Source organism: Athene noctua, chromosome 18 (genome assembly GCF_965140245.1).
Source record: "Athene noctua chromosome 18, bAthNoc1.hap1.1, whole genome shotgun sequence".
NCBI lineage: Eukaryota > Metazoa > Chordata > Aves > Strigiformes > Strigidae > Athene > Athene noctua.
In genome coordinates this window covers 11,221,518-11,245,034 of record NC_134054.1, presented here as the reverse complement: position 1 = coordinate 11,245,034, position 23,517 = coordinate 11,221,518, and the positions used below count along the sequence as shown (strand labels likewise).

Genomic DNA, 23,517 nt, shown 5'->3' with positions numbered 1-23,517 from the left:
TCTGAACATCAGTACATCGTGTCAGTTTGTTTCACTCCAGGTACTGCAGTTCTGAGATCTTTAACACTTCTTTTAGTTATTTTTTTTTTTAAAGCAATTTCTGGCTGCTTTATTAGAAAAGAGAAAGACAGTACTTTCTGCATTAGTCTGGCATTTTTCTGATATTCACAACAGTCTTAGGTCAAAAGGACATTTTCTTTCTTTCCTTTAATCTAATTCTGAGCTGGAGGCTGGGTAAATAAGCTGCAGTTGCGCAGCCAGGGCCTTAGCAGAAGACTCCAGGGACTGTTTCAGTAGCTTAAGAACCCAGTGAGCTTTCTAATCAGATATGATATTTTAATCCCCCTCAAAAAAACCCAGTGGTAGAGGAGCTTGTGATTTGGTTAATTTGCGAGTTAAGTTCTTCTGGTCTCTATAGAAAGTCCTGTAAGGGCTGTGAAGGAGACCTTTTTTTTAATTCTTTCTCTTAATTCTTGTCCCAGAGTTGTTACACTGCAGTTACTTTACTTTTTTTTTTTTTTTTTTTTTTTGTAAATAAATAAAAGATACGATCTCAACCATACCTGTGTCTAACCAGTATGCATTCCCGCTTGGAAGCAATAACTATAATTTCTGGCAGTTCAGCAAAGGTGACATGGAAAAGAGAAATAACATTACCGACACTTCAAATTGTAAAAGAAAAGATTAAATTTACTTTTCAGGAAACAGACACTAAGCTACACTGAAATCATGACCAGCCAAAATATCACTGGCACATCAATCGACACTCGTTATGTATATAGAGATATAAAAAGAAGAGCTGCTTTTTTTGGCCATGGCACTCATTCCTATTTTTAAATTGTGCATATTTAATCATTAGAGAATAGTTTGCAGCATTATAGAGATGCTGTTAGATGTCTCCATCTGTTCTATACTATAGTTTGGCATGGGGAATCCCCATATGCAGTTATCTGGAGGTTTCCCTCCACTCACCATATCTGAAAGTAGAGAACTTGAAATTTCTTCGCCAGATGACATACATCTCTGGTCTCAGTTCCTATCAGCTTGGGATTTCTGTAAGGCTTTTCTCAGTCTGTGTGTTGTGATTTAAGGTGAAGAATATACATAGAAAATCATACTGATCACAGGGATTTCTTTATCCCTTATATACAGTTTAAACGCTTTTCTCGAAACAAGGGGGAAAACCCCACTTTTGTGCTGTCACCCCTCTACAGTGCTTGTTAGTTGTTAAGAGCCCAAACTACACAGATCTGTACGTACATGTAGCTTTATGCATCGCCGTGGTTTAATGCCATCAGGAATGTTTCATGCATGAAGCCTGTGTCTGTACAAGATGGAGGTTCGCACTGATGAGCAGTTGCGTGAAGACCTGCCCTTCACTGTGCTCAGCTGAACCGTGCTCCTTACTGTTAGGGTGAGGAACACCACGATTTCTTTTTTGTGATTTTTCTGTGCATAACAGATGTGTCCATTTCTGTATTCTCACTGCTGTGTCTTTGTTTATTTCTGCTACTAATTGTTGTTGCTTTGCTTTGCCAGCCCTTTACTAACGAAGCAGTGTTTCTCCCTTTTTTGCCTCTTCCAGGACTGTCATATAAATATCCACTTCTTCAAGGTAGTTTTCTCCTTGGTGTTATCTTACACCTTCCTCTTCACACAACCCTCTCTATCAGTGTTTGAAGTTTATTAAATTCAGTTTCATTCTCACCATGTTTTAAGGATGCACTTGTTTTTTCCCCAGTTTAAGCTTTTCTAATGGATTAAAAAAAAAAAAAAAAAAAAAAATTGAAGTATGAATCTTCCATAATTTGTCACAAAGTACTTTCCAGATTACAAGTTTACTGACATAAAAGGGGTCATCAAGCCTCAGCAGACGCAGTGCGCCTTTCCTTTTGAAGGAATTAGTTAAATGAATGCCACCTTCTCATGGAAATTGGAAAATGGTGCATCTTTAATTTGAAAGACACTCATGGAAATTTAAATAACTTCCACGGATCAAATAATGCTCATGTTCACTGTGTATTTAAATAAATAAATTTACATAATATAGCATGCATGTTTTATGATATAATATACTCTATCTATTGCTGTATGTTAGTTGGAGTATACTATATCGTGAGATATTACTAATATGCACAGATGCTCTGATACCTGAAATACCACTTCACCTGTTTACTTCCCATTTTATTTTTTTCACTAATCACTACCTCACTGACTTATTGCCATAAAAGATACATACCAACATTGAGAACATACCTGTATGGGGTTTTTATCTGCATGTATCTCTTAACAAATTATCTTGCTTTATTAGAGCAAAGGTTACTGACACAAATCACACTTTCAGTGCCATCCGTTGGTTAAGTTACAATTTAAATTGAATTTTGAAGCTCCTGTGCTGTAAACTGTTTTGAGAATCTAAGGTAATTGAAGCCATTATCATCTTCCAATAGGATTTTTACAATTTAAGTTGACCTAGAGCAGTTTACATGCTATAGCTCAAAGCTTAAAATACTTAACTTAAAAATAAAATTTTATTTTTGAAGAGTTGTTTATATTATTAATGCATTATTTTACCAAATGTTTTAAATACTGAACCAGAAAAAGAATAAGACCATTTGTCATTGCCAAGTATTTGTTCATGCAGTAATCATTTGTCATGCAATCAGTAACTTATTTCTTCTTAACCTTGATTCTTTATCTGGTATCTTTATCTCAGAAAGGCCTGCACAGAAGAGGACTACCCTTCCTCAATCGTTTGCACCTCTTCTTATTTGAAAATAAAACCACATTTTGGGTTTCATTGATGAAACTTGTTTAATGCAGGGAAGTTGCAAGTTTCTCTGTTTAAATGCTACCCTGAAAAAACATGTCTGTCCTAAGTACTAAGTTATGTCTAACATTGTGTTGTCACTCTCTTGTAAAATCCAGACCTTCAAGTGCAGTGACATAAACTGACAGAAGTCCTTGCTCAGTTCGTATTTTCATCATAGGAGTGCACCTAAAAAAAGAACTGAACAATTTCCTACAGCTGCTGCCTCGTAGGCAAAATTTATGCTTAGTCCTTGTGAATTATAAACATGAATTCCAACAAAGAAAGTTGGCACTCTGTTCTGATGTGAAGAGGAGACTCAATAATTCCCTTTTTATAATGGAAAAAAAAAACCAAACCAAAACTTCCTTGTTTATTGTCTGCCTTTTCTCTCTAAATTATTACAAATTCCACTCCTGCTTGCTGCTGACAGTGACTTAGCATCACTAACCTAAGCTCAGAAGCATGACTGCATGCTGCATTCTGCAAGCGAATCTCCACTGACGTTAGCATGTCTTTGGAAATAATTTTGTAAGTAATCAGTTTATGTGGGACTCTGGGGAGGTTATGTTCCCAAGTTTACAAGACTGGAATTGAAAAGAAACAGCAGGAGCAGATGAAGAAGGAAGGCTGTGTTCCTGAGGATAGCGTAACTCTTCTGAGTTAGAAAACACTAAAACGTACAAAAATTATAATACCGCAGCAAATTTGAGAATGCTGTGAGTGAGGTCAAACAGCATAAATACTTACTTATGAAATTATCAGATACTGGGAAAGGTAACTCATTTTATGCTGCTTTTGTTCTGCCAGCAAAGTGTATATTTAAATAGATTATTTTCACAACAGCATGCAGAAAACACCTTCATCATTGTGTGTGTGTGTGTGTGTGTGCGTAAATAATTCCATATCACGTTAAGACTTGGATACAGAATCCCAAGGTTTTAAACTCAGGCCTGGTCTGCAGCTTTTCATGGCTGTTGTATTTGATCACAGGGATTTGCACTAAGATCGGGTAGAACTGCAGTCCTTAAAAATTATTTTAGACCAGACTTTTATTTTTTTGTCCATATTGAAATAAGTTTTATGCTTAAAAGCAAATTCGACACTCTAGGGTTTTTTATTATTGAAAATGAGCGGTAATCTACGTAATTAAAAAAATGGAGGAGCATATATAAAAGCAGTTCTTTTTTCTTTTTTTTTTTTTGATACTTGGGGATTTGCTGTTCTAGCATTGTATTTGTTGTTTGGGTTTTTTATTACCATTACCACAGGATATTTCTGCAAGAATTCTTGAATATTATTCCTAGGCAGCCTCTTTAATTACATTTCATGTAGTTAGACGCTGCTCTGTGGCAGGGGATAGGGTGTTTGGCAATAAAGGCAGAAAACAAAGTAGACTCAGGTGGCTGCAGAATTATTAAACAGATTAAACATGTTGACAGTGCCAAATGGGTAACTGGAAACTCTTCCCTCTCTAGATTTCACTGCTCACAGCCAGACATCCATTGTCCAGGGCGATATTCCCTGAAACTCCTATTGTTAGGACAGATATATCCCTTTTTAAATGTCTTTCATAGTCATTAGACTTCACTGTCTACATTTTCGGGGCGATATGGTTACCTTAATCCTGTGCCTGGAAGATTGGGGTATTTTTTAGAAAAAAGCATATCCAGGTACTTCCTAGAGTTTTAACTTATATACAGCAACACCAAAAAGTGGGGGGGGGGGGGGGGGAAACAAAAACAAAAAACAAAAACAACACAGGAAATGTGATTATAAACCTCCCAAAATAAGCAGATCTGTTGAGGTGCTGCATGGTGTGTTAAACTGTTGTATTGTCCTTTAGCATTCTCTTATTGCCTTTATCCTAAGTAAACATCTGATTAACTTAACGTTGAGTTTGAGAAAATAATTTCTCCTTGGAAGGAGAAACCACACGGGGTCAGTAAAGAACACAGAATAGCTCCCAAAGCAAACAGCTCTCTCTAGCAAAAGTCCTGGAAGAAATTAAATAATGCAAATTGTTTATATGTAGATTTAGAAAGATACAAACCCATTAAATTAAACTACTATTTTGATAAAATTCAGTATAACAGCCCTTTATTAAAGATTTTTAACTGGCACTGATGATAACTTCCCCTCAAATCCAAATATTTAATAATTTCCAGCTGTAAAAAGTGAGTACTTCCTCTGCTCACCTTTATATTGCTCAGTTCATCTCTACCTTCGGGTGCCTCATGAATTCTATAATTACCTGCCTTTCTGCCTCCGTTGTGCTCCGCTTTATATGCTGGCTGAGAGAAACGGACCTCAGTGGAAATCTCGTGAGTCACCAAGTGGAATTATCTCATGAATTCTGTGAACCTGCAGGGTGTTAGAAGAGACATGGGTTCCAAACACGTAGCTTGTGGTGGGATTAGACGAAATAATTCTGTTTTACTAATCATCTGGAATTCTTTGCGGGACACAATGCTTGCTCTTCTGTTATTTGTAACCCAAATTAATTCATGGACACTCTGCTATCATCATTCCTACATGATGAGCAAAGCGGTACGGCATGTGGGTGGGCTTCAGGAGTGGGTTTCCTGTGTTCCTGGACATGCTTTCTGCAAAAAGGCATTTTTAATCCTTTTCACATATGGCACAAACATTTTTTTCAGGCAAATCCTTTAAATAAATTTACTATTACTAACCAAAAGGGTAAATATGACACGAGTTGAAGGGAAGAGGAGAGGAAATGAGGGAAAAAGTGAACTAAAGACATAAAACAGTCCATACTGAACTCCCAGGTAGAGTTTTATCACCCTCCCCATTTATATTTTTATGAAACCTCCTGTTTGCCTTCATGCCTTTTTACTAGCAGTGGGAATGATAAGAAATCTTTTTCTAGCTATTTTTTCAATAACTATTTTAGCTGTTGAAGTTAAAATGCATTTTCATTTTTATATATTGCATTTTTTACTAATTAGATCGTAGTTCATCATAGTGACATTGCTGTCCTGAAAAATAAATGTTAAGAGTGCAGATAAACAATTTTCTGCTTATTTGCATATTTTCAGTGTTGTCCTTGCTGCAAAGAAGTGTTGCTAAAATGTAATTTCACCGAAGAGTACATAGCTGAAAAATTATCTGTGTAAACCTCATGAATCCTTGATGATGTCCGTGGTACAGGGCATCTTCCTGTACAGGTGTCTCTTGCTGTGTTGCGGTGTCTTGTGTAGGCATCTTCAGTCTGCTGCAGTCTAATCCAAGTGTGCTCCTTTCTGCATGCATAAATATGTGCGTATACCTTCATTAGTGCATTTTAGTAATTTAGTTCATTAGTTATTCGTTCTTGAAAGGAACAAATAAGAATCCGTGAGAGTGCACAGTAAGGTGGGAAAAAGCCATGTGTTGCTACCTTCTTCATAAGCATTTCTTAAACCAAGGAAGGAAGCTCAAGAGCCAGAGAATGTGTCTTTTGTTCTGATTCACAGGAAAATTAGTGAAAAAGCATCTCCCTGGGTTGCTCAGCACATGTTTTAGGGGAACAGGTAAAATGGCCATGGAAGTTCCTTCCCTTCATTGACTTGCAGCAGCAAGAACACGAGCTCAGGCTGGACCAAGATGTAACACGTGCTGTCCTCTCCGGTTACTGCTGCTGGGCTGCTAAATCCTCTGGAGCTTAGGCTCTAACTTTCTCTTTTCTCTGTGTTGTTTCCATGACTACGAAGCTCTTTGCTAATGAATTATAAGCTTGCATTACGTTATGGTATTAAACTTAAAACTCAGTCTGGTGAACTATGAGGTCTTGCTGGGGCATAGAAATGGACTTTTCTCATTTCACATTCTCAGCATCCTGATAATTAAGTTGTATAAACTAGGAAATTGATAGTCCTTCATAGCATCTATAATTATATGGAATTGGAAATGCAATAATGTAAAAAACAAGCTGCCACAATGATGGAGAACATTTCAGTGAACGGGAGGTTTTTTCCTCCAGATTTTGACTGGAAACTTATTGGATTTATTTAGTTTGTTAAAGGCTTGCTAATAGCTCAACCTGTTGATCAAAGTTCTCAGTGAGCTTTCATGACTGGAAACCTCAGTAGGGCTTTTTGTCCTTCTTTGAGACTTGGAGTAATTATTCCAGTTTCTCCTTTTTGTGTCCTTAGTATGAGTGCTGCCAGCTCTGTCAGTGACATCTTCAACAGTTTGTCTGAGATCCAGCCTACTCTGATGCCTCTTGTGTAGAGTCCAGGTAGTGATGGACATAACTGAGCATTGATTTCACACTTGTACCCAAAGCCTCCTGGGCTCTTAACAGTGAAACTGGAACGCTGTTACTAAGACTGTTCCTTTCCTCACTTCTCACCACCCACTGTGCCGTTTCTTTAAGTGATGCAGAATGTTACCTGCAGCTCTGCTATGGCTTTGGGTTAACTTAAGAATTAGCAACAGAAACACTGGGAGCAAGGCTAGCTAGCATGAGATGGCTTGTGCCATCACCTGGTGACATTTGTAGAACGTGTTGGGGTCTAGCAAAGAACGGGTGAAAACTTGTGGCAGTGTGAGAAGCAGAGATCTTGGTAGAGTTTCTCATCCTGGCAAGAGGATATTCCTGCTCCGTGGATCTCAAGAAAGTCTTGGGACCCAAAATAAAGTCTGCAGCAAGGCTGCTCACTCAGTCCTCAGGCTGCTGACCCTCATCCTGTCAGAATTGTGGTTTTTTGCAGTGGAGACCGAAGCCAGCACTGCTCTCTGTTGTCACTTCAGTCATTCGCTATTTACAGCTGAATGGGACTGCATGGGCAAAGCAGTTGGTGCTGGGTGGAATCTGCTCCAGAGGAGGGGAGAGGATGCTGGGGTGCAACGCGCAGCAGAGCTGTGAGTCTCGAGGAGGCTCCGCTGCCAGGAACAAAGCTCTTCATTCCTATTCCCCGTAGGTGTCTGTGGAGCCAATTAGTAACGGATGAAATATGGCCGTAAGGGTGCTGTTTCCAAGCAGAAGTTGTGTGTGCTGTATGTGTCTATACCTCTGTGCATGTGATGGGAATTCAGCATTGTTGTTAAATATTTTTTCATTTATCACTTTCTTATCCTGAAGATTTGTTACCAATAGATCTTCCCACTGGGCGTCTCTGAACTTGCTAAGAGCGAGTTGCCTTGACAACCACTAGTGAACTGCACGTCGCAAGGCCCTTTGTTGGTTTGAATGTTTTTTCATTGGAAATGATGTGGGTTATTCCCTTCTGGAAGCTGTGCGTGGAGGGTGGCGGGGTGTGGCCGCAAGTTTGGGCAGTTTTGGAACCCAGTGTTGGGTTTTCCTGTGGGAACAAAGCCAGTCTTACCGAGCTGAATGTTGCAAACAGCAGCAGAAGAGATTAATGATGGTGAACGATACACGGTGTTAAAGCACTGACATAAGGACATGTTGCCCTAAAGGGTAGGAATTGGGGGGAGGAATGTGAATTCATAGATTATTTTTTTTAATTCTTCAAAAATTTTATTAGTCATTAATGGGAAGAATGATCGATTCCATCTTTTTGGTCTTTAATTCTGAAGTTTCTGAATTATAGATAATAACCAGAGGGCAGAAGACCCAGCATTCAGATGTATTGTTTTGTCCTATTAGATTGTCTTCACAGTAAAAAAAAAAAAACAGAAATAATGTTTTGAAAAGACTCAACAAGAACATTTACTGCGACTGAAAATGTAGTGCAATAATGGATTACTATTCCCTGAATCACTTCCTTTTTTTCTTTGGCTAATGAGGTGCCAAGCCTCATTAGGGCTTGGGGAAGACTTCTTTTTTTCCATACCTAATTAAAAGACCAAGTGTTACACTTCGATAAAAAAAATAAATTGAATACATTTTTACTGCGAAACCTGAGTTAATCTTTTCCAAAAAGCACGTGCCAAATTCCAAGAGGCTCTCCAGTGTTACACACTGTAACTTCTGTAACACTCCATGAAGAAGTGCATTTGGGCTGAATATATAAAATATGTCTCACCTGTGGTTTCAGGGTAAAAGAACTGGCCGAGATAAGGTACGTCCAAACCAGAGGAAGTAAGACGTTGTGCATGTCTTTTCGATGAAGATTAACTCTTCTGCTACTAGTGCAGACTCATTATCTTTAACTTGTTTTCCTGGTTTGTTTGCTGCAAGTTGGCTTCGTTGTAACAATATTGTGTTTTTATTGAAGATATTAAGCCAAGCAGTCTGAATGTAAATTTAAAATTAATCCAGGGCTTGGAATGCCATCTTCAACTTCAGCAAGTTTTAATATCCATAAAACATAAAGGTGGATTCAAGTAGGATTCTGCTATTTTCAACTTTAGTCATGGTAGGAAGAGGCAAAATAGCATTGCTCTCTTCCAGTAATTTTTTATGAATCATTTGAATTTATATTCCTTCTGTAGTTGCGAAACTGTTCTGGGAATCTGGAAGAGTATGTTGGTTGCATGGCATTTTCTCTCTGTAGTATTCAAGGTGTATCAGATATAAAACTTATGGTAGAGCTTGGTGAGAGCATGTGCTTTTGGCCTTACGTGAATACACTAACATATGCTGTAGCTGGCTGTGGATACACAAAAATTAGAATACCCATTTTTGTGCTCTGCCTCTACTACAACTGGTAGAAGAAGATTTGTAAGTATTATCAGTCATTGGACCCTATTTTAGACTAATCTGAATAAAAGTAGTTCATTGTAAAAGGGTTTGTGGTCAACTGTAAGCAATCTAAGGCATTACTGCCATTGTAAAAAAAAAAAAAAAAACAAAAACAAAACCAAACACCCAAACCAAAAGAAAATCCCTAATATATAAAATCAGTAAAATGGTTTGAACTGTGATATTTGTAATGCTGTAAGGATGAGTAGGTCCCAAAATAATATGGAACACTAAGTAAATCTATTAGACTTGTTTTTTTATGAAATATGCTTTCCTCTACGTGAGCAAGCAGTAGGCTGTGATTCTGGTTACCTCTTTCTCCTTTCAGATCCATCCCTCTGTCTGGTCCAGGTGTTTTCCTTACTGTTCCTTTTTTTCTAGCCATATCCAACCACAAGAAAGCCTGATCCTCTTCAAGAACTGAGTTTGTTTAGATAGACACCTGACAAAATACATTTCTCAAGGCCAAAACTTGAAGAGAAAATGATGGGTCTGTGCAAGATCCAGAAAGATCTGGACACCATTTAACAGTGTCAGCTTTAGGGAACAAGCCGTCAGTCTGTGGTATCATGTCTGGGTGCCTTGACCCGTGTGTGTGTCTCAGGTCCAGTGCCCTGCTCTTCAGTTCCCTGTGTGTAAAGCTCTACATCACAAACTGCTCTCCTTACACTTTCTCTATCCGAGAGAGCCCTGGGTCTCTCTGTTCCACTGTGGTTAGTCCTGTTGTTGTAACAGCATCCCCAGGAGCTCTGGAAATCACTTCTATCCAATATCTGTCCTATTTTTAGTGCTTAAGATGGCCTCAATAGAGCATAAACCTCAGACAGATTCTCTGCCCTTCTAATAAACAGTAAAGCATCATGGGCAATCCTGGATGCAGAGGTGATGGTGAGAGTAATGGTGTGTGCTTTTGCATTTCATTTATGCAAATTAAAATGCATCAGTAATGTAATGTTTTCTCTAGTATATTTATTTTTATTGTGCTTCTCACCTTGACTGTATTTTAACAGTAGTTTTAGTTTGTAGTTCTCCATCTGAAGTATCTGAAAGATGCAAGTTGTTCTTTATGTGAAACAACTTCCAACATGTTGAGGTAGTCAAAAAACTGAGGAAAAGTATATTTCTAGCAAAATACCTGTTCAGCAAGTTATTTTCCATGTGGGTCATAGCAAGAAATTCACGTTGCTGTGTGTGAAGAAAGTTTTCCAGTCATTGCGTTGTGTATCATGTCATTAAACAACTCCAGCTAAAATTTCAACCAGAGGGTGAGATGAAATCCCGCTCAGATGTTTAAAACCCTGTGGAAATGGGCACAGCATATGGGTGGATGAGGTCTTCTCCACATGCACACCGAGCCCAGCACGTTTCAGATGTGTTTTCTCCAAATCTTTACTAGATCTTGTAAGCAAATGCTGCTTTCCCTGTACCTTCACCCATTGCTTGCGATAAGGCACAACATTCGTTCACTTTGTAGATTTTCTGTAGTTTCATGTAAATCAATTTTGATACTTGAAGACATTTTCCTAATCCTTGAGTCATAACAGAAATCATTAGTGGAGTTTCCAAATACTTTGCCCCATAATCTTGCCCCATATTCTGGGTTAAGTTCTGTAATAAAAGGGCAAGGTTAAAGGCTTTCCTTTAATCCATCAATATTAATGATTAGTGAGGAGTTGTGACATTTCTGCTGTGTAGAAACTTCCATGAAGTTTGTAAGAGACATTTTGCTTTAGGTTTGTATGTCCGGATAAATCGAATAAGATGGAATATACTCAAAGACAGATAATAAGTACTAGATCTTTCAAAGTTTATTTCATAAAGGTGTCTTACTGTCCCATCAAAAACTTGGTGACACAGGTAGCATCTGGAATGGCTTAACCATGTTTATCTAATTTTATTTCCGTGCCCATAGCCTAGTTTTTGTTCGTGGAAAATTTTTAAATAGTGCTAAGAAGAAAACAAAATGATACGCCTGAGGCTGACATAATTGAAACATGTTGCAGTAGTATTTTGGGAAGTTCTTAATGGATCATCTGTGAAATGTTTTGGTTTGGATTATTATCATTTCCTTGTTTTTTTTCTTCCCAGCACATGTTTGCCAGTGTTGAAATTCCCACTATATTTTCACTAGGACCTTAAGCCAAAAAGCAGTAAAAGGAAATCGCATGCTAAACGTGAAAATTTTTTTTTGGCATCCTCATGAACAAATGGTTAGTGGCCTAGCTGAATGGAAATATGGACCTTTGATAAGTTTATGATAATTTAACAAGGTTGTTAGGCAGCGCCACTTGGGTCCATGTGCTTTCATCAAGTCAGCCTGGTCGTTCTCCACATTTTGTGGGTGCCGTGGTCCTACCTTTTCTGACACATGGTTTGCGGCAAGATTCTGGGCTAATGGACTGAGGTAGCTCAGCACCAGCGAGGAGATAACCAGGCTGTCAGCTCCCTCGGGTCACGCGCCGATAAGCTCCTGCTTGGGGCAGAGGCACAGAAGCCCACCTGACCAAACAGGAGGCACCCCACGTTCTCCTGAAAAATCTACCAATCGAGAAAAGAAACTATGAAATTGAGAGTGACATCTGATTTTAGAAAGATAAAAAATGGAAGTAAGAGGAGCACGTCTGTTGCTCATTGAATATAAGTTCTTGCGAGGGTGCAGAGAGGCCTTGGCTTGGTTCTCTTAATATTATTTTAAGACGCGGCCTTCAAATCCAGACAATTTCATCTCGCGCGTGTTTGATCTGAGCGAGTGCGGTGCTTTCGGCTCTGGGAGCCGGCAGAGGGCACAGGAGCCTGCTGATGAATCTGACACTCTTTTCTTTTGGAAAAAATGCTGTACCCCCCACCCCGAGCCTGGGATTGCAGCACTGCAGAAAGCACTCCCTGCCTGAACAGCCAAAGAAACAAACTGCCTTGGAAAAAAAACCGGATATTTTGTTTTGAGTGATACTTTTCAAACAGGCTGGCCACAACCTACCCAGTGGGCTTAAAGTATAAGAAATAAAAGTACTGTTTTTCTTTCAGTGCCTGATTTGGATCTCCGTTATTTGGTGAAAAGGCAGATACTGAAATTGCTTCTTGTAGCAGAGGAGCAGGATCAATATGTGAGAGCATCACAAAGACGTGGCCAGCAAAGCTCCTCCTTTAAACCATGTCTTCATCTTGTACAAATAAAGGATATTAGGATTTTTCTTTTTCACTTGTTTTGCTTCTGGCTCAGTCTTGTATTGTGGCCATGAAAGGAGCTTTGTCCTGACAAATTGCTCCGTGGCAGACACTGGCTTTGTCCCAGCAGCGGGATCTGCCGCGGGGCCATCCCTTGCAGAATCAGGGACTTAGGCTGATGCCCAGGACTGGCTCTTCCTAAACGTTCGCACAGCACATGATCCCGATCAGCATCTCCAAGTGTTGCTTTCATGCAAGCAAGCAATAATAGTGGGGAAAGAAATTCACCTTTTTAAGCTGTATTACAATGACAAAAAAATAAAGGTATCAAAACTGCCAAAATTCCCCTCCCTGTGGCAGGGTATAAGACTTTCTGCATTTATAAAGTTGCAGAAGGAGTCATCCAGCGTGAATATGCTCTTCGAGTGATGTGGTTATTTCATCAGAGGATTACTTGACATTACTGCCTGCAGTAGTAGAGAGCTGGAGTCTATGAATCGAGTCATCCCTTCCAATCTTACAGTTTGAAACTTGTCTGGGGAGGGGAAAGTTTCTATCTTCCAGTTTCCAGTGAGGCTGCCAAAGGTATGTGCCAGGCCAGGCCTTGAGGGTGATTTATTGTGTGACTTTGAATAAACTTTAATTTCTATCATTTTCTTTATCTGTAAAACATTGATAATATGCAAACACTGTAGTTAAGGATAAAGTAGTTATCCTTAAATGCCAAGCATATGTCAATGGCACAAAATAAATGAACCATATTAGAGGCTATTTACCAGACCAACACACTAGATAGATGAGGGGGAAGTATTTATGTCCCAAAGCATTATTAAAGCTTCTTGGCTTTGCTCCTGCTGGTATATGGGATTATTTTGAGAAAAAAAGAGGGATATTATGTTGTAGCCTGGATTATTTTTCGATGAGTCTTACTTTTTTCCTCTTCTGTTAACTTTGAGATTTGAAATGCAACATACTTGAGCAATTACATGGTGTTTCATATCAAATACTGAGACTGTTGCAACCTTCTGCAAGCCAGACTGTCTTGCCAAGGCCGAGCCTTTGTATGTAATATTTCCCTTCCTCCCTCTTCCAGATCAACACTTGATTGAAAATCAGAGTTGATTGTATTGCTAGTTTGAAAGTGGCCATGTCCATCTGCATTAATTCTCATGTGTTGTAGGGCTTTTTTTAATGTAGGTTATTTTTCTTAATGCATGTCAAAGATTTCCTAACTTTTGCTATGCAGTGACTTTAACATTTATATTTTAAAAGAGAATGTATTGAAGAGACTGTTTATGTCCTAAAATACTCTAATAGATTATCGCATGATATTTTTGAAAAGCATTTTTTGTATTTCAAAACAAAAACACCAGATAAGCCTGCTTTTGTCATGAAAATAAGTGATTTTTTTTTCTTTGGCTACGGTTTTTGCTTTGGTTTTGCACTTTAATTCACTCAATAATGCCAAAAATATTGTTGGAATGAGTCTTCAAAGTTGTGTCTGAGCAAATTCTGTTATGCAGCCTTTCTCCTGGGAATGCCATCTCAGATATGATCATCTCCAATTCTAACCTTCACCCAGTGATCCATTCTGCCAGGAAAATGAGCTACTCTTACTTTCCTATTTTTGTGTGTGTATGTGTGTGTATGTTCTTCAGAAAGCCAAACTTGGGCCAGCTGGTAACAAAGTCATTACTCCAACAGAAGACAAGAACTCAAGTGTGCCATCCAACAATCTGGACAGGGTGAAGCTGACAGATTTCAACTTTCTCATGGTTCTTGGAAAGGGGAGCTTCGGGAAGGTAGGATGTCCTGATAATTGTTGCGCTCACATTCTTTTTTTCTTTTTTTTTTTTTTCCTTGAGGAAGAATGAATGAATAATTCTCTAAGAAGCAAAATCCAGAGTCAAAAGGATGTGCGTTTTTGAGGGAGGATTTCTGAACATGGAGTAGGGTGGTTCCTAAGGACTAGCAGGTTTCAGTCATGAATGTCAGTTTTCTCAAAAAAATAAAAATTAAAAAACCCCTCAGACTGTTGGGCAGGGTGTAAGAAACGGTTGCTGACTTTTAGATCCTCACTTCTTGGCAGTTTCAAGGAAATTAAGTCTACTTTTCTGGCTTTACTACCTAGGTCACTCTGCCAGTTCTGGAAGTCACCAACATTGGTAAGGCTGAATATTGGGAAAAAAACAGATATAGTGTGTGTGTATATATATATATATTTAAAATCTGTTAGTCTAAAGAAAGGACTGCTGTTTTTCTGTATGTTCGAACAACCAGTTGTGTGATAAAGTGCCCTTTACTGAAGAAGTCCCCTGGGACTTAACATTTTATCAGCCCTTTGGCAATGTGCCTGTGATTAACCAGAGGGTTTTGGCACAGGCTTTGTCTGAAATGACTGGTACAGCTCATTGCAGTGGGTAAGCAATGATGATATTTTTGGACTTTTGATTAAGTTAGTCTGTAGCAATAAAAGGAAAAGCTGGATTGCCGTCTGTACAGATCTTGGGCATATGAGTCACCTTCCCTCCTTGGCAGGTAGGAAGCTTTTCACCCTGTTGTTTCTCTTGTGCAGGTGATGCTGGCAGACAGGAAGGGGACAGAGGAGCTCTATGCAATCAAAATACTGAAAAAAGATGTGGTCATTCAGGATGATGATGTTGAATGTACAATGGTTGAAAAACGAGTCCTGGCATTGCAAGATAAACCACCGTTCCTGACACAGCTTCACTCTTGTTTCCAAACAGTTGTACGTGAGCTGTCTTTCTTGCCACCCTGATGTTTTCCGTACTATATGATCATGGTTTTTATCAGTTCAACAACGTTTAATATCATCCAACCTATATATCACAGCTTCTGTGCATAGGAAATGGTGAAGAGAGAGATATCCCGTGTAATTACCCCTGTATTTTAAATATAAAACATAAGTTTAAAGGTTTTTCTTCATACAGTAATTCAAGCAGACCAGTGTGACAATTCATAAATTTCATAATGTGTGCTTTGCTAAGTCAGAGCCTTAAGCCCAGATTCCCAAAGGTTCCTAAATGCTTTTAAGGATCTGAGGATAGTACTTGAAAAGTCTTAATGGCTGTTATTATATCGTGAGGTGATTAGTCATGAACCAATTTTGATGGATTTAATTCAGTTTCGGGTGCCCCTGGCACAGAGGAAAACACTGGGTTGTTTTTTTTTTTCCTTCCTTATAAATATATGAAGCGGACATTTCTCTATCACACTGCAAAACATCTCCCAGGGACAGATTGCAGGATGGATGTGCCCATCCAGCAGCACCAGACCGGACCGTTGGGTGACATGGAAGCTGCGTGGTGGACAGCTGGTGCTCAGCGTCCTTTTTGTTTTCAGAGTGGGCATGGACACCCTGACACTAGTGAACTGGCTCCAGATGTTCCAAGTTGGGTAGAGGTCTTTATCCACAAGAAATCAAGGCTCTTCTTGTGTCATCTTGTAGCCATCTTGTGACAGTGGCCTTGAACTAGTGCCTCACGGCTGGGTTGTCACTTGATGGGGTGATGAAAGGACATACGTTGTTTTTTCACTTGACTATTCTCTATATTTTACCTCTTACATCGTTGATGGTTTTTAATCTAAAAACAACCAAACAACAGGCAGTTAGTTTGAAATAATAACATTGTAATATAACACAAACAAGCCACGTCATCCTGTCACCATTTCGTAGCATAATTGTTTGTGTTGTTGGAGAAATTTTAAAACTCTGATTAATGTCTGCAGATCTCTGAGCAGAAGATGCCTGAATGCAACAGATTTGCAGACATAATTAATCACAATAAAATGTGAATCTGGGAACTATTGCACTCGGTAGTTCTTGCTTTCTAAAATATTTTTCCTGCCTCTACTTATAATATGAAGATTGTTGTAATAAGAAAGGTCCTAGTGAGAAAGTCTTCTATCTCCCTCTAATTCTTTATATTTTTGTAACTTCCTTAGTAAAGAAAAAGCTTAGTGTCATCAGTAAATGAAAAAACACTTTGTATAATTTTATCTTTCTTTTGAACAACTGTTTTAAACGTCAAATCTTAAAAGTACAAATGTCTACTGTCTTCTGGCTAAGGGTAATGGTGGAAAAAAAGTTGGGGGTTTTTAGTATTTACAGTACTTTTCTTTGTTTTTTTCATGTACAAGAGCAATGGAGCTACATAAAGGCCTGGATAAATCATTAACACCTTTGCCTAATTTACTTCATGTTTTCCAGAGTCTTGCGTAGCTTGCACTTGGTGCTATGAAATATTATGGAGGGTTAATATTAGCTACAAAAATAAGAAATTGTATATGAAGGAGAAGAAAAAGCATAAACAGTGTGAACATAGGAAAAATTGATAATTTTTGGTTAGTGCTTTTAGATGCAGGCTTCTGTTGCCATGGATTTTACAGTAAGACAATTCATACAAAAATCTAAATTTTACGTCTGATCTGGCCAATTAAACATTTTGCCTGTGGCTTGTCTGTTGGACCCAGCTTAGGAAATCACAGTTTTAAAATTTATGTTAATGTTCTGAAATCTTAGTTCCTGGATGATTGGAGACTTTCAATCAATGCTGAAGGAAAACGACTGAACTAGAGCATAAATGATTCTCTTTCCCATCAGAATATTAGATCAGAAGTTTTCTACAAATATTTCAGGATAATGGTTCTGTCCAAAATAGCTAAAGGAAAATCAGAGGAAGCCAAAAATATGTCCTCAATAATTGGGAGGAAGACTGTTAATGCATCCTGTATGCTGTCTGGATCATGTTAGGTGGTCAGAATCATCCACCCTAAATCAAAGATGTTTGTAGAGTGTGAACTGTGTGTTCTTACTGAAGTCACTTGGACGAGCTCAGTTTTAGTCCTCTGAAAACTGGGGGACAGATTTAAGTCTTACTGAAAACCACTGGGTGGGGAAATACTGCTCAAGTGCATTCCAATATGTTACGGTCATATTTGGTTTGAGATACCTGGATATGACCTTTAAAAGTCCTCACTGTGCAAGAAATAAATAATAAAGAATATTAAATAATATTAAATAATCAAGAAATAAATCTCCCTCCAAAATACTTTACTGCCATCTTCCTTTCGCTGAAACGTGTGCCTACGAGGAATTAACTTAGTGTCACTTGTAATGGTTGCAGATACTTTTATAAACCCTACAATTACTTTTATTCTTGTCTCTTTCTAATAATTAAAAAAAATTATATTTTTAACACCTCCCATCCTCCAAAGGAAAACTAATTAGGAAGGATCAGAAATGGCCTCAAAGCAAGAATTTCCAACCATCTTTAATATTTTTTTTACATTTATTTTTAGAGACATGGATTTTTCAGACAGAACTATAAGTGAGTAATTATGGGAACCGTTGTAGACAAATAATATATAAAAGCGTGTCACTAAAATTGGCAAATCTGGACAGATCTCATCAGTCATTTACTCGCAGATTTTTACAAAACCTTCCACTTCTGCTTCCTGATCCATCAATTCTGCCAGAATATACAACCAGTCCTAATAATTTTAAAAGCTTTATAATACCATATTAGTGACTTTTTTGCTGATCACTGCATTTCTGATATTTTCTCTGATGTATTTATGTGCATCTTTAATACTTCATTCTAGGACCGTCTGTATTTTGTTATGGAGTATGTGAATGGTGGTGATCTCATGTATCACATTCAGCAAGTAGGAAAATTTAAGGAGCCACAAGCAGTGTGAGTGCTCGTGTTTATATATTTCAATCATGTCATCATCGTCATTTTGCACTGTGAAAGGATTAGGTTTCTTCTTCCCAGATTCAGTACGAAGTCTACGCTGACCTTTTTTAATGGTGTTTCTTAAGGCCCAAATGCTGAAGTTTAACATAAAAATGTTGTTTGCACACATAGAGCAAAGGCCTTTTTGTTGAAAAATACAGCAGGAACAAAGCCATGCAATGCTTACTTTAAAAGTGACAAGAATTTAAACAAGGCAACAGGAAATTAAAGATGTTACTTGGTATTCTGGTGTTGTTTTTTAAAGTGAATAAAAAAAAAAAAAAAAAGGTGAGTAGAACATTTCAGTCTGAATTAATGTTCTAGGAAGAGGCAATACAAATAGACTCAGCATTGCAACATAAATTATGGTTTATACAAGATAAATTCAATGTATAGCTTACAGGAGTTTATATGATCCTACTTTTTATAGAAGTTTTATTTGTGAGGAGTTAATAAATGATTAGAAGTTGTTTATATCCATGATCCTTTTTAGGTAATTGTACATCTGGCATATCAGAGAGCAACTGATAATGATCTGCAGATATTCAAATGTGAACAGACCCATCAGTACCATTTTAGTCATGCTTAGAACATCCCATCATCATTTATTAGTGTTTCATAAATCATTTACCAATGAAACTTTAAAATCAAGTGTGACCAACTGTTTTAAGAATTCAGCTAAAATAATTTCTCATTTCAATTTAAATAATCAGGGCTTGTTTAAATGAGAGGCCTTCTAAATATAAGTATTTGAGATATAGAACGAAATTTCAGCAACTTGCTGAATCAAAACTAGATGGTGTCAGTTCATCCTTGACTCCCAGCTAATGTAACTTGCCAACACCCGTTGTGAACTGTGGTGCTTTGTGACAGCTTACGCCTGTGGAGCATCTTCCAGCACTTGTGTTCACAAACACCTCTGATCAAGTGTTTCAGAGCTAAGCTTTCTTTCCCTTATGCTAGCCTAAAAATTAATCTAATCTTTAAATAATCCTTTTGCATAGAATTTACGCAGTTCCAGAGCAACTGCCTTCACACATCCATCAATCTTACATATCCTTTAACTACATTCAGCAATTATATTTTATATGGCAATCATTTTAATTAGCTTTATGTAATTAATCCATTAACAGCCTGTATAAAGGAATACTATTTCTGCAAATTATTTCATGCCATATGAATTGCAATGTAAATTGAGCTGCATCCTGAATTCAGCATTGATATGTGATTAGAGATAATGACCTTTGCAGACAGTCACATCGGTGCAGTAAAATTCTGTGCTCCAGCTGCAGCATTTTATGTGGTCTAGGGAGAGATTTTCTTTTTTTTTTTTAAAATTATGCATTATTTTATCATCAAATACTCAAAACATATATGTTAAAGTTAAATTGAAGTGTCTTTTATGTCATCTGCCTGTAATATATACTTTTATACTTCAATATACACTATATATATTATATACTTTATATGCTATTACGCTCTCATTCTTTACCATAATGCATTTCCAAAATATTTTGTTGGAAGGAAATCATGAGGCAATAAGAAATCTGTTGGGTTTTTTTCATACAGGTTCTATGCAGCTGAAATCTCAGTTGGGCTATTCTTTCTCCATAACAGAGGGATTATTTATAGGTGAGTATAATCTGACAGAAGTAATTTCTGAACTATTTTTAAAACGCTGAAAGGAACAGTTTCTTTAATGTTTCAGTGCATTTTTAAAACATTTTTCTAAAAAGTAATCGCTGTAGTGGGTTTTTTGTTGTTGTTGTGTTGGTGCTGATGTGCTGGAAACCAAAGCCTGAGCTTTTCTGACATCTGTGCTCTGCCCAGCTCAACTGAAAACTCTTGAAAATGTAAAATATTGTGCATTCCTATGTGATGTTTAATAGTTTTACACCTTCAGAAGGCTCAGTGTGAGCATGCTCATGGTCGTACACAGCTATCTCTTCATTAATTGTCCAGTTTCAGGGCTTGTGGTGGTTCTCGGTGAGGTGCCCAGCTCTGTCCGGGCTGTGCAGCCCTGTCCCCTCTGCCCCCCAGATGGCTGCACATCGTCCTCACCTAGACTCAGAAGTAGATAAATTGGCCCTAGTTGATCCTAAACATTAACATTAAATTACTGTGATTCTTCATAGAGATCTGAAATTAGATAATGTGATGTTGGATTCAGAAGGACACATTAAAATTGCTGATTTTGGAATGTGCAAAGAACATATGTTAGATGGAGTAACAACCAGGACCTTCTGTGGCACTCCAGACTACATTGCACCAGAGGTAAATATTTACCATTTCAAGAACCTTTTAGTCTCTGAAATTAAAATTGTCATTACACACATCTCACACCAACCAAGTTTTGATAGCTGTGACTCTGGATACTCTGTGTATGGTACCATTTATACTTCTGCAGATATATTGAATAACTTTGTGAATTAATACAATATTATCAATGAGACTTCACTATTCTAAAAAATACGTAGTTGACTGAAAACCTAACTTTTTATGAGATCGGTGCTTCAGATTTTGTTCATACGAGCAAAAGACTAAAAAAGCTGGATCACCACCTCGTGATTTTAAATTTGTAGCCTGGAAATGTTATTATACTAAACTTTGTGCTTCAGTTTGTGAAGTCATAGAGAGTTCATGGACGTTGTTGATGACTTCAGCAAATATTTTATTGGGAGCAAACATAGCTTCTTTAATGTATTTCTTCATAAATTCACACAGCTGACAAAATACATACATTTAAAGGATTGTTTGGCATTTTCAGGAAATCACAAACCACTCACTGATTCTTGGGAAGGGACACGTGAGGTCTTGAAGCTTTTTGCTGACTTCCCTGCAAAGCACCTTTAGTTTTTTCCAGGCCATGTCTTGCAAATGGTACACAGGTATCCAGTGTTACTGCTCTTGATCTCAGGAAAGCTCCAGTCATTGAAAGCCTGAACAAAGCTGTAAGATCAGGGCTTGAACGGAGTCGACATAATAAATCCAGAATTTGCCTTGAGTTTTCTGTGACTTGGCAATACCTGTGCTGCATTCAAGCCACTGAAAATCACGTTCAAACATGAACCGAACTGCAATGGGTCTGAAATGAAAATTTGATCATGAGAAGCAGAGTTCTGCTTTAAAGTACTGTGATAAATATGAGCTTTGAGTTAAGATTGTTAGTCTGGATATGATTTATATTTCAATACTTTAGGTATAAAACATTCAAAACAAGCACATGTGTTGATTTGGAAATGATTCAAATATATGAATATTAAAATCTGGTATTTGTGCATACTGAGCTTTCAAGAGCCTTGATTTGTTTGGCTGCAGATTCAATGCAAGAGGCTGTATCCTGATCCAAGATACTCAGTTTTTCACTGAGTGCTGGGCAAGAGGCAGCTCTGGCTGGAACATTTCTGGCTGTAATTGAATGTTTATTGGAATATGGGAGATTTATACATGGACAACTAAATTAGTGTCTAAGGTGAATTTTGTCATCTCTGTGAAATTGGAATGAAAAATTGTGGTTTTTTCCAGTTGCTAATTCATGCTTTTCAGAGTGAAATATTGTGTATTATAAAGCCCTGTTTTTTCACAAATTGCTGTTGCTTGCAGCAGGGTATCAGAACAACCAGAGCAGTATTTCATTTTCTCCTGTCAAAACATAAATGAAGCCAATATTACAAATTTAAGTGTCCTTTCTGTGGCAATAGTCTTGTGCCAGTTAATACCAAAGAACATGTTGTCAGTGCCAAAATGCTCAATATGGGTCAGTGTGGGAATGATTTATTTTACTTTATTTGGATATTTCATATAGAGAAACAAACCTTTTACCAAAACATTCAGTAGCTGGGAGGAAATCAGTCTTTCTCTTATCTTACAAACAGATTATTTTTTTTTTTAGTTGGCTGATTTTCTTTCATTTCTGAAGACATTAATGTGACTGACAAATTGCTAACTAGGTCTGTGGTAAACTTCAAAGTAAGGTTCATGTTTTGCTTGCAGGAGCATTTCAGCATGTTACCATGGGCTAAAAGTTATAAATTTATAATAGATTATAATGAGGATGCATTTGCACAGTACCGTTCCCTACTGAGTGAAGATAAATGAACCAAATCTAAATAAACTGTTGAAGGCATCTAGAGGAGAGTAATCCTGTGAGTGTGTTGCACTCAAACATATAGAATTAGCTCTTTTCATCAGTATTTGGGAACTAATGTGACTATAGTGGGGTCTGAAGGAGCCCACGCTGCCTCTACATGGAGCACCCACGGACAGTTCAGAGATAACATGGCTGGAAGGACCATACAGCTCAGTTGCCTTCACACCTGCCGTCTCCAGACAGAATACGGTGCTGCCTTCAGCAAAGTGGACTTGCACGCTTTGGTGTACTCTAAAATAATGCTTTCCTCTTTTAATGATTGGGAAAGTTAGCATTTGTTATTACTCAGGTGTATAACGCCCTGGAATTAACACTTACTTTCTTAGCCTGTGCAGCTGGAGAAATGTGCAGAGGTGAAACTGGTAGAATCCCAGGTTTGACCACTTCTGTGAGGCAGAAAGTGGTTATCTAGTAAAGGATATTTATTGATGTGCTGAACTTAAGTATTTATGGTCAGAGTGGTGAAATAGCTGTGAAATCTATTAATACGTTGTATTTCCTTGACCAGTCAAGAGAGACAGGAGATGGTTGTGAAGAGGATTAGCAGGAAGGGATTGTGCCAGTACAGCCTGCTGCCCGTGGGGAGGCGCTGAACCCACCAGCAGCATCCCTGCAACAGCTAGAGCACAGATTTTGAATTTCAGAATAATTTAAACTAGAAACTCTGTTTCCCTTCTCCTCCATGTAATAGCCTCAAAACCTTAAATTCTAATCTTGCATTTGCCAGGACTGTGGGAGGCTAGCAGGTACTACAGAGGTTTGGAAAGTGTACAACTGACTGTTTCTTGTGCTAGTAATATTTATTTCTTTTAATAACTGAGTTTTAACTTTTCCAGTAGGCATAAGATATGTTCACAAAAGATGTTCTCTCTTGCCTCTGGGATGTAAACTTTCCATGCTAACTGGCTACCAGCTGCAAGCCGCAGTGATCTAAACATTCCTACAAATTGCTGGTATTAATCTCTGTGTCCTGCTCTTAACT

The 23,517-nt window shown here is 37.9% G+C and overlaps 1 protein-coding gene across 3 annotated transcripts in view; it reads left to right on the top strand.

The window, feature by feature from the left end:
* PRKCA (protein kinase C alpha) overlaps positions 1-23,517 on the top strand; it is a 156,888-nt gene that overhangs the window by 119,725 nt on the left and 13,646 nt on the right. The window contains exons 9-14 of one of the 3 annotated variants that reach the window (XM_074922291.1): positions 8,815-8,838; positions 14,285-14,428; positions 15,202-15,375; positions 18,252-18,343; positions 19,955-20,017; positions 20,521-20,659. In XM_074922291.1, the coding sequence (XP_074778392.1) occupies positions 8,815-8,838; positions 14,285-14,428; positions 15,202-15,375; positions 18,252-18,343; positions 19,955-20,017; positions 20,521-20,659 (636 nt within the window). Of the gene's footprint in view, positions 1-1,585; positions 1,616-8,814; positions 8,839-14,284; positions 14,429-15,201; positions 15,376-18,251; positions 18,344-19,954; positions 20,018-20,520; positions 20,660-23,517 lie in introns of all 3 variants that reach the window. The other 2 variants (XM_074922289.1, XM_074922290.1) reach the window with 2 other exon arrangements.